This window comes from Lolium rigidum, chromosome 3 (genome assembly GCF_022539505.1).
Source record: "Lolium rigidum isolate FL_2022 chromosome 3, APGP_CSIRO_Lrig_0.1, whole genome shotgun sequence".
Taxonomy (NCBI): domain Eukaryota; kingdom Viridiplantae; phylum Streptophyta; class Magnoliopsida; order Poales; family Poaceae; genus Lolium; species Lolium rigidum.
Window position 1 is genome coordinate 16163965 of NC_061510.1, and position 16148 is coordinate 16180112.

The 16148-nt window shown below is 48.6% G+C and overlaps 1 protein-coding gene across 1 annotated transcript; it reads left to right on the forward strand.

The window, feature by feature from the left end:
* Positions 1–4242: 4242 nt before the first annotated feature.
* LOC124694804 (salt tolerance receptor-like cytoplasmic kinase 1) lies at positions 4243–5405 on the forward strand. Its single transcript, XM_047227747.1, has one exon. The coding sequence runs from the start codon at positions 4243–4245 to the stop codon at positions 5284–5286; it is 1044 nt and encodes a 347-aa protein (XP_047083703.1). The 3' UTR covers positions 5287–5405.
* Positions 5406–16148: the final 10743 nt, after the last annotated feature.

A 16148-nucleotide genomic window follows, 5' to 3' on the forward strand; every position in this document is an offset into this window, starting at 1 on the left:
TCATTGCCTCTAGGGCATATCTCCTTCACTCAATCATTGCCTCGTAATTCTTCTCCTGGCTCTAGCGGTAACAATGATTTATCATCTGATTTTTCTTCTGCTGCTCCTCAGCCAGATACACAGCTACCTGCACCACCTGTTGGGGTTACAACCAGGTTACAGAGAGGTATTAGACAGCCAAAAATCTACACTGATGGTACTGTTCGGTATGCCTTGCTTAATGCCACAGGAGAACCCAGGAATTTAAATGAGGCTCTAACTGATGTGAATTGGAAGCCTGCTATGCAGGAGGAATATGATGCTCTTATTGCCAATCATACTTGGCATCTGGTTCCACCAAGTTCAAACAAAAATGTTATTGATTGTAAGTGGGTCTATCGCATCAAAAGAAATGCTGATGGCAGTATTGACAGGTACAAAGCCAGATTGGTTGCAAAAGATTTTAAACAACGATATGGTCTTGATTATGAGGAAACTTTTAGTCCCGTTGTTAAAGCTGCAACTATCAGGATGGTTCTCTCTATATCAGTTTCTCAAGGATGGAGTTTACGGCAGCTAGATGTAAAGAACGCGTTTTTACATGGTGTTCTGGAAGAGGAGGTGTATATGAAACAACCACCAGGTTTTCAGTCTTCCGCTACTCCAAATTATATTTGCAAACTTGATAAAGCCTTGTATGGATTGAAACAGGCTCCAAGGGCATGGTATTCTCGTCTGAGCTCCAAGTTATGCACTCTGGGCTTTCTTCCGTCCAAGGCTGACACATCCTTGTTTCTATTCAGCAAGGCAGGTATCACAATGTTTCTTCTCATATATGTTTATAACATTATTGTGACAAGTTCCTCAGATTCTGGTATATCAGCCCTGTTGCGTCATCTTCAGTCAGATTTTGCTCTCAAAGATCTTGGAGATCTTCATTATTTCTTAGGTCTTGAGGCACATAGGCGGTCCAATGGTCTCATCCTGAATCAAGAAAAATATGCCACTGATATCATTAAACGTGTAGGCATGAGTCATTGTGCTCCCTGTCCTACACCTCTTTCGGTGAATGACAAGCTTTCGTTGCATGAAGGGACATTTCTAGGACCAGAGGATAGTACTCAGTACAGGAGTATTGTTGGAGCTCTTCAGTACCTTACTTTGACAAGGCCTGACTTATGTTTTTCTGTTAATAAGGTCTGTCAATATCTTCATGCTCCTACTACAGCTCACTGGACTGCAGTTAAGAGGATTCTTAGGTATATTCAGGGTACCAAACAGGTTGGCATTACTTTTCAGCCATCCTCCTCTACGCTTCTCAGTGCATATTCTGATGCCGACTGGGCATGTGATCTTGATGATAGACGTTCTACAGGAGGTTTTGCTATATTTTTTGGTCCTAATCTCATATCATGGAGTGCTCGAAAACAGGCTACTGTCTCTCGCTCCAGTACTGAGGCTGAATACAAGGCACTAGCAAATGCTACTGCTGAACTTATCTGGGTTGAAGCTCTTGTTCGTGAGCTTGGCGTCATCTTAAAGGAGAAACCGTGCTTATGGTGTGATAATCTTGGTGCTACCTATCTGTCTGTCAACCCAGTATTCCATGCTCGCACCAAACATATTGAGATTGACTACTTCTTTGTTCGAGAAAGAGTTGCTTCCAAGCAACTTAATGTCAGGTTTATCTCCAGCAAGGATCAGATTGCTGATGGTTTTACCAGAACCTTATGTACTAAACAACTAGATGAGTTTAAGCGTAATCTCAACCTCTCCCAGGTTTCGATTAAGGGGGGATATTAGACATGTATTTTAGGTAGTGTACAATATGGTGTAGTACACCAATTGTACATCTACCAGGACTCTGTATTGCCTCGATAGGGGCTTTTCCTATCTCCTATAACATGCAACCGAACCCACCAACGTGGGTATCGTTCCTCCCAGAAAACCAACAAACACTGCATTTTGTGTCAAAACTTAATGGAACAGGGTTCCCATTAGACGGCCGATCGGAGTGGACAGTTATCTCTCTCATAGTGTCCCCTTTCACCCTACGCAACGCCTCTATTTGACATCGCCTCTCACCCCTAAAACTCTATAACGGTGCTGCAAAGCTACGACAAAAATTTGCACGAATGAGTATGCTGCAGTGGTTGGATGGTCCAGATCTTGGGTGAAATCCGATAACGTGGGAGACGGCTAATCTAGACAACTTTCCATCCTCAGAAGCCTAGCGCTGCGTAAATTTTAAGGACAGAAATAGCCTTCGAACGTCTCTGCCTAGCTCGACGAGGTGACTGACACACACGTTGTCAGTCAAAAATTGATAATAGCCCCTGGCAACTTGCCAATGCCTGTATTTTCTAAAATTATCACCACCATGCACTCTAAAATCTGAATGCTGGCAATGCGTTTGCTATGTTAGACTAGAATAATCATATTAACTCCGTGTATTTTTTTAGTTTTATACTCTCTAGTGCGCATGGGTATGAGATTCTACGTACATGGGCGTGGGACTCCTGGGCTTATGTAACTGTTGCAAGTGTGCCAAGATATGTGCGAGAAACTTTGCACAAACGATCTGGATATTGCACATCTTTGCACCCCTATAGGGATCAAAGTATACATGTACACTTCGCTCCTTCCCATCCTCACATCTCTTCAACTGAGCCGACCGCCTCCCCTCTGCCCTCTTCACCTCCTCCTTACCTACTCAACCATCCGTCGAAATTGATGCTAGCTAGCTAGAGCCCAAGACCCCCTCCACCGACACGCCATCGACACGGTCTGGTCTAGCCAAGCCCCCCTCCACTTCGCCTAGCTTGAGGCGAGGACCCCTGGGTGGCTCCGATATGGATCTAGGTGCAGCGGTTCCCCTTTGGCTAGACAACGAGCTTGCCGTTCATGTCGATCTTGGCTATCTCGGTCATGATCTGGCCATCGAGGGATAATTTGGTTTTTCTTTTTGGATTTGAGACGTGTCTCTGCAAAAAAAAATTTGAAGAAATATGTATATGGAATTTTATGTGATTCTTGTATTAACTTATGTAAATCATCCTAATATGTATGGATCTGTGAGTATATCCAGTTTTTGTGTTTGCTCTGAATCCGCTTTCCTGAACCTAGACATTTTTTGAACCTAGAGATATAGTGTAAAGATAACACAATTTTGTTACCACATTGTTTGTAATATTGTTGGTCAAAATCTAGCCATGAACACGATATTTTTATTCGTGCAAGCTAAATTATTATGTAAATTAGAAAGTATTATACGAATTGTGCCTAATAATATATTAATTATGTACTGATTAATGTGTGGTGTTTGTGAGATGCGCAAATCTGTTCATGATCAAATGCATGGTGTTCCTGAATGAAATAAGGATGGAACAAGGATCTTGTTGTATATCCAGGTGTTCTCATACTGTATAGGAAACATACTTTAGGTTTTTTTGCAATGTATAGAGCTGGTTGCACGAATCTCGAGGCATAAATGGATGCCCAGGATAAGAATGGGTGCCCACATATATGTAGGCACGAATCTTATCCGAATCCATGCGTCCGATAAGGAAGGCAATTTTATCCATGGATGCGGGTATCCACGGATATCTGACCCGTCGGGCACATGTATGTAGGGGTGGTTTTTTCACTTCACATATAATTATTGTTAAATATTGCTGCTGAAATGTTGCTATAATGCTGATATGTTGCTGCAACAGTGCAATGTTGCTGATATTGCTGCCGAAATTTTGCTATAGTGCTGAAATGTTGCCGAGGTGATTAAATGCTGCCAAAACGCTGCTGTATTTCTACTATGCTGAAATGTTGTATGCCGATTAACATATTGCGTAAACCCATATATATCCATGGATACCGGGATGTTTGTGGGTTTATTATCTTCCTGTCTTCCTGAGATGCTCCAAACCGCTCCACTGCCGTCCTTAGCGCCAAAAGTTCATAACATGTTGTTGTTGGATTCTTATGCTCTTCGGTCGAAATGACTTTGGCTGATTGATAACCAGCGATTGAATCGGTTGATGATTTAATCTGTCGTTATTCTCCAAAGGGGAAATCGTCTCTGTTTTCTAGGTACACAGTCACACGCCGCTCGCGCTCGCTTTGTTTTCTACCTCTGGCGCTCGCGTCCACCTATATAAACACGATCGCCGCACCACGCAGCCATCTCCGAACTCAGCCAGCACACATCGTCTCTGTTCCTCTTCCTCCTTCGGAGCCTGGCCCGGCTCGCCGGGTGGGAGGTCAGAGATGCTGTTGCACAGGCACAAGTTCCCGCTCCTCTGCTGCGGCTGCGGAGGAGCCGGCGGCGTCGTTGCCACCGGTGTCGCCGCCCGAGGAGCAGCCCACGTCGACGACGCCGCCGCAAAGAAAGCTGCAGCCAACGCCGGCAAGAGCGCCAGGCAGCTGTCGTGGGCGCAGGTGGAGGCCATGACGGCTGGCTTCACCACGGCCGTGGTCGGCGAGGGCGGCTTCAGCACCGTGTACCTCGCGCGCCTCTCCGGCGGCTCCAAACCGCAGCTCGCCGCCGTCAAGCTCCACCGCAGCTGCAGCGAGCGCCTGCGCCGCGCGTTCCGCCAGGAGCTGGACGCGTTGCTCTGCGTCCGACACCCGCACATCGTGCGCCTCCTCGCCTTCTGCGACCAGCGCGACGAGGGCGTGCTCGTGCTCGAGTTCGCGCCCAACGGCAACCTGCACGACAACCTCCACGCTGGTGAAGGCAAGCAGATCGTACCGATGCCGTGGGCGCGGCGGGTGGCGGTGGCGCTGCAGGTGGCCCGCGCGCTGGAGTACCTCCACGACCGGTGCGAGCCGCAGGTAGTGCACGGCGACGTGAAGGCCTCCAACGTGCTGCTGGACGCCGCCATGGGCGCCAGGCTCTGCGACTTCGGTTCGGCGCGCGCGGGGTTCTCGGCGTCGGCGTCCGTCCGCCCGCCGCGCACCGTGCTGGGGTCGCCGGGGTACGTGGACCCGCACTACCTCCGGTCCGGCGTGCTCACCAGGAAGAGCGACGTGTACAGCTTCGGCGTGCTGCTCCTCGAGCTGCTCACTGGCACTCAGCCTTTCCACGACGGCCGGCTCCTCACGTCCGCCGTCGTGCCGATGATCAACAAGGCGGGGTCGTGGGACGTGCGCAAGATTGTTGACCAGAGGTTGGGGTGCCAGTTCGACGTCGCACAGGCAGCCACCATCGCCTCGTTGGCGGCAGAGTGTGTCATGGAGAACCCGACACTCCGGCCGTCCATGGCAGATGTGGTCCGGGCCCTGGAACAGACATCGGTTGCGCGCCGGTAGATGATCGACGGCGAAGCCAGAGCGTGAGCCGTGCTCGGCAAGAGGAAGTAGAGTGGACCCGCACGATGGATGCTTAGATCCGACGTGGAGGGCACTGTGACCGTAGGATTCGAGCGAGATGCCGTGTCGTGGAACGAACAAATTGCGAAGCAATTGGGTTGGTGAGGAGCAAGCGCCCGTGGTGGAGCGTACCAACAGAACAAAGCAAATAAAAATGGTTGGTCTGGATAGGGACCTGAGAAGAGGAGAATATTAAGCCAGGGTTAAACTTTTGTGCAGATTTATTTCTTCTTCTTTTCTAATCTTGTGGTGATCATGAGATCTTGTACCTAATGTAGAGTAGTGGTGATCATTTCTCAATAAAACATTGGTTCCAACTTCCATGAAAAAAGGAAAAAAATACACAAATACAGCTCCACTTATACTACACATGGCCTAACAACATGTCATAAAGCTTATTTTGTTCTGACGAACATATCGTGATCTCCTTCTTGTGGGAAGAAGCAACTCCATCATTGCAGGGTTAGTTGTCCCTACATGTACATACAGCAATACTGCCAATACAATGCCTGGACATATACGTGCACGGCTATCGGTTCATACATGTCGCCCACGACGGCGACGTAGGTACGTAGCTCTCGGCGGCGGTACGGGCACGCACGGGCGCCGGTGGGGCGTCCCGGTCGTGATTGCACAGCCGAACCACCACACCACCGGAAAATGGCCGTCCCATCTCCCTCGCCGCGACCCCATCCGCTGCCCCTGCAATGCGTAGCATCGGTATTATTGGTTTTCAAACGGGGAAGACGGACGTCGATACGTAGCTGCCCACTCGTCGCTATCTGTATTCTTTGTCTCTGCACGCGCTGTATCTGACGTCGGGGGATTGATGTCGATCTCCAAGCTACCTGCTGCTGTATCTCGGTGCCGCCTGTATGTTCGTGTCATATTGATGCAGGATGTGGCTGTCTCCGCGAACCGCATTAGTCGTGCTGACTAGAAAAATCGGCGGTGCAGGCTAGCCGGCTAGGGCCATTGGCTATCTAAGATACGTACGCCTCAACCACCGCCAACAGGGAGGAAGACGACGGATAAACTGGCTTGTCACTAATGCAAAGATTAATGGGGGAGATTATCGTGCCTGCTTAGTTAATTGCAAGGTCAGGTCATAAGCAGGGAGACCTCTACTTTGGGTGTATATGTATCCCACTGTGAGATCTCCCTCTGCAATTATTTGCAATGGGGATCATTGTGCTTTTGGGTTATCTTTAGAGATTATTTCATTGCTTCGTGTTTTAGCATGTGGAAGTGTGGAACTGCTTGCCTTATTACGCAATGCTGGATTTGTCTCCATTTCTTTTGTGACGCAAGTGCACTTTTATAACAAATAAATGTCGAAAAAAAAAGACATTTCTATTATTCGGCGGGGTGATTTGATTTCTAATCTTCAACATAATATACTTCCTCCGATTCATATTACTTGACGCTAATATATATGTATCTAGACACATTTTAGTTGTAGATACACCCATTTTAGCATCGAGTAATATGGATCGGAGGGAGTACTCAAATTTGGTCTTAATTGTAATTACCACACACAAATTTGTCCCACGACCATTGCAAAACATGGCCTCCACGGCTATGAATGGGTTTTCATAAAACATATTAAACATGACACTCCGAAATGGTTTGTGTGTAATGTTGGGTGGACGTGGACTGCAATGGCGGGTGGTGAACACGGCGAGTCTGCATGCGGTGTCGGTGCCGCCAGCAGCAAAAGTGTTGAGTGTGTCCACCGCGGAAGATCTCTCCGTACCTAAATCTTATTTAACATTGTGGATGACCGGAAACAAAAATAATGGGCCAAATTCACCGTAGACATCATTTAATTTGACGACAAAAGCAATCCCAAGATAAAAAAAATTAACAAGCGACATTTGTTATCTAACTTAGTGTGTCAACTGACTTGAATAAATTAATTTGTATCGGTGTTACTGATTGTTTGTCATCCAAAACATAATAGAAGTTTGCAATATAGCTTTAGGTCAGGATGAGGTAGTATGATTATTATTTATATTAAACATTTGTACTTACTAATAACTCATTTTTTCCAAACTACAATATTAACTAGTGTATTTTTGTACATATTACATGGTTAGCACGATTAAGCGCATTAAAATGTTGCTAAAATTATAATTTTCATTTGTTATGTAGTTCTAAGGATAGTAACTCGAAACACTACACTTTTATTGTGCTAATTCAAATTGTATTTTGTAGAAAACTTGTGCTAGTCCTTTATTTCTTTTCCGCGCATTTAACCTTAAAGAGATCATTAAACTATGACCATTTAAATATGAGAAAAGAAAAATTGTGTGCCTATGTGGACTGATTTATTACATTGGTATGAGCTTTACTGTATAATATTATATTTCAGAGTGTGCATGTGTGCATGTGTGTGTATTTTAGTATCCTTGAATAGCGTGGCTGGGATATATAGCAAAAGCACCCGATCCTAAAAAAATATTTTTTCTATGTGTATTAATAAATATCTGGATACAAGTTTCTAGCGTATGATTCGTTATGCGAAAATACAAAATTAAAGAGCTTATGAGGTGTATATGAGGAGCTTCGATGTCCAATGCCTCTTACATGCTCCAATGGATCAATAATTTGGGTATATGTGTTACAAACAACTCCCTCTGTTCTGATTTAATTGAGTTTATTCTAAACCATTGTTTGTTCATTGTCTTGTCCTCCTACTGTTAATTAAAACGAACGAAGGAGTAGACATTTGTAAGGGTATTTTACCCTTAACTGTTATTTTGGTTAATGATAACACCAGAGCTAAAGCGTGCACAAATGTTAACTATGTGTGTTTATAAAGATTTTAGTTCACAAGTGGTATTTTACCCTTAACTTCTCTTCATCCCTGTCCTTGATACCGCTAGGGCCGGAACTTGTGTCTACGACGCCTCCTCCTGAGATGTTGACATTGTCGACGTAGAGCGCCCACACCTTGTTCACCCTCAAATTGTGGGCTGGAGCCGCTATTTACCGCACCACCGCTGCGGTATGACAACTGCTTCCATTACTGCCTTGAGACATCGTCGGCATCGCTAGAATTTGCTCCAGTGCTTTGAGTGGTCAAGTGGCATCAATTGTGGGATTTGGGTTGTGGCAGGGGTGGGAGCTGAGGGGGGCATAATTAAACGCGAGGAGACAGTGGTGCATATTAATGTCACCACATGAGGAAGGCCGAGCGATTGCTGAACACCTCGCCTACGGCTGCCTAGGGAACCATCACCACATTTGGCAAAGTTGACCAGCGGTTGTCCGACGTTAAATTAAGTTGACCATCTGTTGTCCCAATTACACGGATGACTCATCTTTCAGTAAATGATGTGGCGTCGGGCAGTGGCTTATGGTTAGCACTCCCGCAGCGCCGGATCGAATCCGCGGCTGGTATGCTATTAGGAGCGAAAAATATTTCGTAACGAGATATTTTGGCACCCTACAAAATTGCCAAAATTTTGTAGTTTCAGAAAACACTTCAGATTTCGGTATTTAAAATTTTTAAAAAATGTATGCAAAATTTACATGAAATCTTGCGGACAAAAAAAAGGTCATCGAATCATATACGTATGCTTGGTATGCATCGAAATATCCAGGTTGTGATGTAGTAGGATTGCGCTTTACCCGGTAACAAATCAATTCATATCTGCGTTATGATTTTCTTGCCTTGTGAATTGCATAGAATACCTCTCAAATACTAATACTCCAAAGGACTAGTAAATTGTACCCTAAAAGATCTCTTATCTTGACAGCGCATTTGCCAATCCTTTCCATCCATAGTGATCGTTGCCTTGTCGATCGGTGCACTAGCTGTCGGATTTATCTGCTCTTTGGCCGTATGGACATTTTGTGATTGAATCGGTAGAAGATTAATTCTGTCGTTATTCTCCAATGAGGAAGATTTATACGAGGCACAGTCACACGCCGCTCGATCTCGCAAATGCTTTGTCGTTCTCTCACCTCCAACCGCGAGCGGTCGCCCCCACCTATGTATACACGACCGCCGCACCATGCAGCCATCTCCGAACTCAGCTTGAACACGCGTCTCTGCTCTTCTTCCTCCTTCAGAGCCTGGCCCGGCTCGTCGGGTGGGAGGTCAGAGATGCTGCAGCATAGGCACAAGTTCCAACTCCTCTGCTGTGGCTGCGGGGGGCGGCGGCGGCGTCGCCACCACCGTGGCCGCTAGAGGAGCAGCCCCCGTCGACAACGACACCGCAAAGAACGCTGCAGCCAACGGCGGCATGAGGCGTCCCGGTCGTGATTGCACAGCCGAACACACCACCGGAAATGGCCGTTAATCTCCCTCCTCCGGCCGGGCCCCATTCGCTGCCCCACCGGAACTATTGGTTTTCAAACGTGGAGGACGTACGTGCGTACGGCGATTCGTAGCCCATTCATCGCTATCTGTATTTTTTTTTTGTCTCTGCACGCGCCGTATCCGACCCTGTCGCGACATACTGACGTCGAAGATTGATGTGATCTCCAAGCTACCTGCTGTATCTGGGTGCCGCATGTATGTTCGTGTCATTTGAGCTGGGATGTGGCTGTCTACAAGAACCCCATTAGGGCATCTCCAACGGGGCGACATAAACGGACGCTAAGCGACCGTTTTCGTTCGCTGGCTGAAAAATGCGCCTCGTACCACCTTAGCAGGGCGACGCAAAATAATTGGACCGTCCGCGGAGACGCAAACCTGGCCCAAATATGCGTCTCGGATGCGTCTCTGCGGATGCTGCGAACGCACAAAGTGTCCCCTTACGCCTCGCGACCGTTTTGTCGGGCCCGCCTGGCAATGACCCAGCGTTGATGCGTCTTCTCAGCGGCACCAGTATTGGCGCCGAGGCGTCGTTTCGGCAGTTTGCGACCGCGTAAATAGTGATGCCTCGCGTGGCGCGCGGCCGTCGCTTACCTCTGCGCACGATATAATGGCGATGACACGCGTGCCGAGGCCGTCGCCCTGCCTCCGACCTATATAAACAGGGGCGCGAGCATCTCATCTCCTCCCCACTAAACCCTAGCCGCCGCACAACCTCCACTGTAGCGCCGCTGCCGCTCAGCCTCCACCGGCAGCCACCATGAGCAGCGCCGGCCGCGGCCAGGCTGCCGCGCCTCCACCTCCACCTCCCCTGGCCTCGAGCTCCGACGAGGAGTTCGACGACGACGACAACATCGTAGATCTCCTCGACCCGGCCAGGGACGCCAAGGCCATGGCTGAAGCGGAGAAGGAAGCAGAGGAGGAGCGGGCGGCCCACACGGCGTTCGACGTCGAGATGGAACGCCGCAGGGTGGCGGCCGCCGCAGCCGCAGAGGACGACGACTCCAACATCTCATGGTCTTCCGATCACCCTGATGCGTCTATCCCGGAGGAGAAGGCGGCGGAGCATAAGGCGTTAGTCGAGTCCTTCGAGACGCTCAAGGACGACGCCGCCAACGCGAGGCTGCGGCAGTGCCTGCTAGAGGACGCGACAGCGCACCGAGCCCTAGCGGTCGCATAGGAGGCGGCGGAGAAGCAGACGAGGGAGGGACGCAACGACAGGGCCGACCCGTCAGGCAGCAAGTAGTCCAGGCTTCTACAACTACTTTGTATAGTTTGAATGTAGTACTTTCTATGGTTTCTAAATATGTTGCAAATCTAAAAATAGGTCACACCCCTGGGAGCACACCTAGACGCAACGGACACACGGACAAAATATGTCCGCGGGGCGACCACTTTTAGGCTTTCGAGATGTGTCGCCCCCGTTGAAGATGCCCTTATACTACCACGTGATGACTAGAAAAATCGGAGGTACAGGCTAGCCAGCTAGGGCTATTGGCTATCTAAGAGCATCTCTAGTAGAGCCCGAAAAAGTGCAAACCGAAAAAGTGGTTTTCAGTCTTCCGAAAACGTAAAATCGTTCGATTTTGGCAGTGCCGCAGAATAGGAACCGTAAAAATGAAACTGAAAAGCGGAATTCGAAATGGCGCGGGTAAATTAGGCGATGATCATAGTTCGACATGAAATAGATGCTCTGATTGAGCATCAAAACTTACATTGTTCAACAAGTTGAAGCTACATTACTGGTACACCGGCAAGCGCTACCTAGCTAAAGCAAAATGTGGCAAATATAGTGACCTATGGCACGCAGCGGTGCCGGTGGTGGCGCAGCGTGTCGGCGGCAGACGGCGCCGACGCTATCGTCTACAATCCTCACGAGTTGTCGGCGCTATTTCGAGCTTGACGCGGTGGATGCGGGCCTCCCGGCGGGCTGCCTCGTACTCACGGATCTGGCGGACGGCATCCGCCTCCTCCCGTGGAAGCGTGTGCGAGCCTCCGCCATGCTTACATCCTTCGTCTGCGCGAGGACGGCCTCCTCCTCGCCGCTGCCGTGGATGTAGTCCCCGGCGGAGAAGGTCGGCGACCGCACGGGGACGAGGTCGTCGTCGTCGCTGCTCTCCGCGACGGGGAGCCGCGGTGCGCGGCTTGACTGGCCGGACGAGGTGCCCTCGCCGGCTTTGCCGTAGCGCGCGAGCTTCCCTGGAGGCGTGAGCCCCCAGTTTGTCCACCGGCGGGCGCTGACATAGGCATCCCAAATAGGCCTGCCGAAGATAGTACCCTGGGTTTACTGAAGGCCCACTATCTGAAGAATAAGAAGATTCGGGAGCCCAAGATATATTAAGGAAAGCTAGAATTGTAATAGGAAGTGTTATTTGTAATCTGGCGGGATGAGTTAGAAATCGTCCCGGACTCTGTAACTTGTACAAAACGAAACCCTCGGCTCCACCTCCTATATAAGGGGGAGTCGAGGGACAAAGAAAGGATCGAATCTATTGTCAACATAACCCTAGTTTTCATAATCGTCGAGTACTTTTCGCCTAAACCTTCGAGATCTACTTGCCCTCTACTTCTAGCAAAACCCTAGTCTACAATCTGTAGGCATTGACATAGTAATCCTTTGTCAATTGGCGCCGTCTGTGGGAATTAGAGGTTGCAAGGAGCTGATCTCGATGGCACGTTCAAGATCTTCGACTTCATCAATAGCAAGCAACGCGATGGATCGAGGTAACAAGGGAAAAACTGATCTATTAAATTTTATTCCTCACCCGCCCTCCCGTATGGATGCATGTGCCTATCTGGAGGAGCCCATCATCATGACGTTCGGAGAATTCCGATTTGGCGTCAACAAGGAAGGATCTTACCGTCTCGAAGTTCCGATCTCATCGGAATTCTCAGCGGTCGATTCTAACTTTTCGTCGAGTGACGAGGAGTTTTCGTCGCCATACTTCGTCGACAGCAAGGCAAGCGGAAAGCTCGCCAAGATCTTCAGCAACACATCCTTCGAGTCGTCTGCGGACTCCTTTATAGCGAGCGACTACGAAAACGTCGGCGACTTCAACTTCATCGACAAATCTGTCGCCATCGGGAAGGTCTTCACCACTCGTATGATGGTGTCACCAACCTTGACAAAAATCAATACGCAAAATACCACCAGATATCGTGCAATAGAAGAAACGGGTACATCGGAACCACAAACGTCGGAGGCTTTCGACGATTTGGGAAATCCATACGTCGATCCCGCCGATCTCGGGACAGGTCTAGGCACTAAATATGCCGGATCTTCAACTCGCGCAAAAGTCCAACTCCCGCAAGCTGCGTGGGATAGGGCTGCGAGAGCCATGGATGGATCGGAACCAATGAATACTATCGCTACCGTACAAGAGTTACGGGCATATCAATATAGACTTGCTCGGGTAAGCGAGAGTTGGAAAACGAGACAAGCATCCCCGAATAGGAGGAAAGAAGCGGCTTCGCATCAAGCGGACGCCCGAGCGAGTTGGGTCGACTTTCGGGAACCTCGGGAGATAGTAACGAGAGAGGCTCGAAGGAGAGCAAGATCTCGGCTGCAAAATATACCCGAAGGAGAAGGGGGAATCTAATTCAAAATCTCGACATGTCCTTCATGACGATTGATGAAAGGGGAAATATCATCCCAAAAACACCAGAAGCAGGTTACATGGCAACACAGGCTTACATCCTCGCATCCAGACCACCTCCTGGAGACCCGAGAGAACCATTGTTCAATATGGCGATGGCTGGAGTAGGAGTTATGGGAACAACGTTTGCAACAACGTCTCCCGAAGAAAATCCTAGGCAAAATAGTCCACGACCCACCGCAGCAGTTCAAGACCCACCAAGAACAAGTGGGGCAAGAGACACAGCAGTCCAAATAAGGGTGGACAGAGCGCGACAAGAAAGAAGGGAGCGTCAGCACTCACCAGAAGTCGCCGACGAAGATATGTGTGGGCTCCCGTGTTTTACGAGAAGAGTTCGAAAAACTCGAGTCCCAAAAGGGTTCAAGCTTCCCGAAAATTTCAAGAAATTCGACGGCCTGCAAGATCCCGAGGATTGGCTCGTGGATTATCTCGAGATGGTGAAGCTGGTAGGAGGAACCAGAGCAACAGCTATGCAAAGTATACAAGTCCACTTGAGCGGTGCCGCGAGATCTTGGATCAAGAAACTTCCCCCAGGCTCCACCGACAGCTGGGATAATTTCGAAGATATCTTCGTCAAAAATTTTCGATCCACTTGCAAAAAACCTGCGTCATTGGAAGAGCTGAGAGCGTGTCGACAGAAACATGATGAGTCGATGAGGAAATACATACAGCGGTGGAACATCATAAAGAACTCAGCAGAAGATATATCTGACGAGAGGGCAATAGATGCGTTTGTGGCAGGAATCAGGCGAGGAGATTTCGTCGAGGACTTAGGGAGAACTAACCCTAAGACCATATCAGCACTCATGGAAATAGCCAATAAATGGGCAGATGGAGAAGACGCAATATACAACAAGCAACACAGGTCGCCAGAAGAGGATCGTGCTCGAAATTATCAAAATAGAAGGCGATTTTCTCGCCAGTTCTACAATAACGATGCTCCCGGCCATATATCGGCTGGTTTTCGAGGAAATCCTGGAGGAAATAGTCGAGATGATTATCAAAGGAGTAATGAGCAACAAGGCGACAATAGAGGTGATTTTCGTAGCAGCAGGCAAAATAGTGGACCAAGAACTCAAAGACCTTACGTATCTCCCGAGGAGATGATGAACGGTCCGTGTCAAATGCACTTTTACCTCGACAACAATGGAAAGAGGCAGTCAGGACATCTCCAGAAAGACTGCCGTAATTTTCAGAGCACCATTGCGAGCCGCGAGGATTGCAAATGCCCAAGCAAATAACGAAACCCTCGGGAGCCAAGGAGCGAGATCCACCTTCCACCTCCTCCCGCAATTACCGAAGAAAATCGACACCGGCTTAGAATTGCGGCGGCACCACATCCACCTCCATATGTTGACCCCAACTCTAACGGTGCGGTCTCGATGATTCGAGAAGGCTAGGCCATCAAACGAGGCGCGAGAGGTAATCTCGCGACAAGTGTTCATGGCGAGAAGATGCCTCCACCAACGGTAGAGTACCTAAATTGGTCGGGGCAAGACATCGGCTTCACAATTGCGGATCATCCGCGAGCAAGTTCCTCGACCGGGACAATCAGCACTCATTTTACCCGCGAGTAATCGCTGGTTTCGACGTGTCGAGAGTTTTCATAGATGGCGGCAGCAGCAAACCTCATGTATGCAGATACATTGAGGAAGATGAACATATCCCTAGCAAATCTGAAACCAACTGACACACGTTTCCATGGGATCACACCAGAGAAGCCAAGTTATCCATTGGGCAAGATCAACCTCGACGTTCAGTTTGGAACCCGAGAAAACTACAGGATAGAGAATTTGGAGTTCGAAGGTGCCGCATTATACATATCTGTTGTGGAGGTTGCCTGGGCCCAAGGGACCTATCACAATCAAAGGAAGTTTTGCGCTATCCGATAAATGCGACAAAGATTTTCATCGACTGTCAGAAACTTTCGGGATGCAAGCAGAGTATGCGGCGCCAAGGTTCACTGATTATGATGTGCTGCCAGAGGTAGGGAGATCTTCTAAGGAGCCAACTTTCAATACAACCAAGGATTCAAAAGAGGTACAGATCCACCCGACAGATCCAAAGAAAACGACGTCCATTGCCGCAAACATGGATGTCGCATAGGAAAGCGCGCTCGTCGAGTTCCTCCGTGAGCATCTGGAAAATCTTCGCATGGTGTCCAGCTGACATGCCGGGAGTACCCAGGGAACTTGCCGAGCACCACCTCAATTTGGATCCTCTCGCAAGACCGGTAAAGCAACCTTTGCGGCGTTTCGGAACCTAGTCGCAAAGCCATGTTATACGAAATAGATCGACTCAAAGATGCTGGTTTCATCGGGGAAATATCTACGAAGCCACATGGGTAGCTAACCCGATGATGGTGCCGAAAAAACACACAATAGTCCTTCGCATGTGCGTCGACTTCACGTGTCTCAACAAACATTGTCCTAAGGATCACTTTCCCCTCCCAAGGATCGATCAAATCATCGATTCCACGGCAGGATGCGAACGTCTTTCCTTTTTGGACGCATACTCTGGTTATAATCAGATCAGATTAAAAGAAGAAGATGAAGCCAAGACAGCGTTCATTACACCTTATGGCGTGTTTTGCTACAAAACAATGCCCTTTGGTCTGAAAAACGCGGGAGCAACATACCAGCGGATGATGCAGAAGTGCTTAGCAACACAGATTGGAAAAAATGTACAAGTCTACATCGATGATGTCGTAATAACATCAAAGAAAGGGTCGACTTTGATCGAAGGTTTGAAGAAACCTTCGACAACCTCGACAAGTTCTGCCTCAAGCTAAACCCGACAAAGTGCTCTTTTGGAGTTCC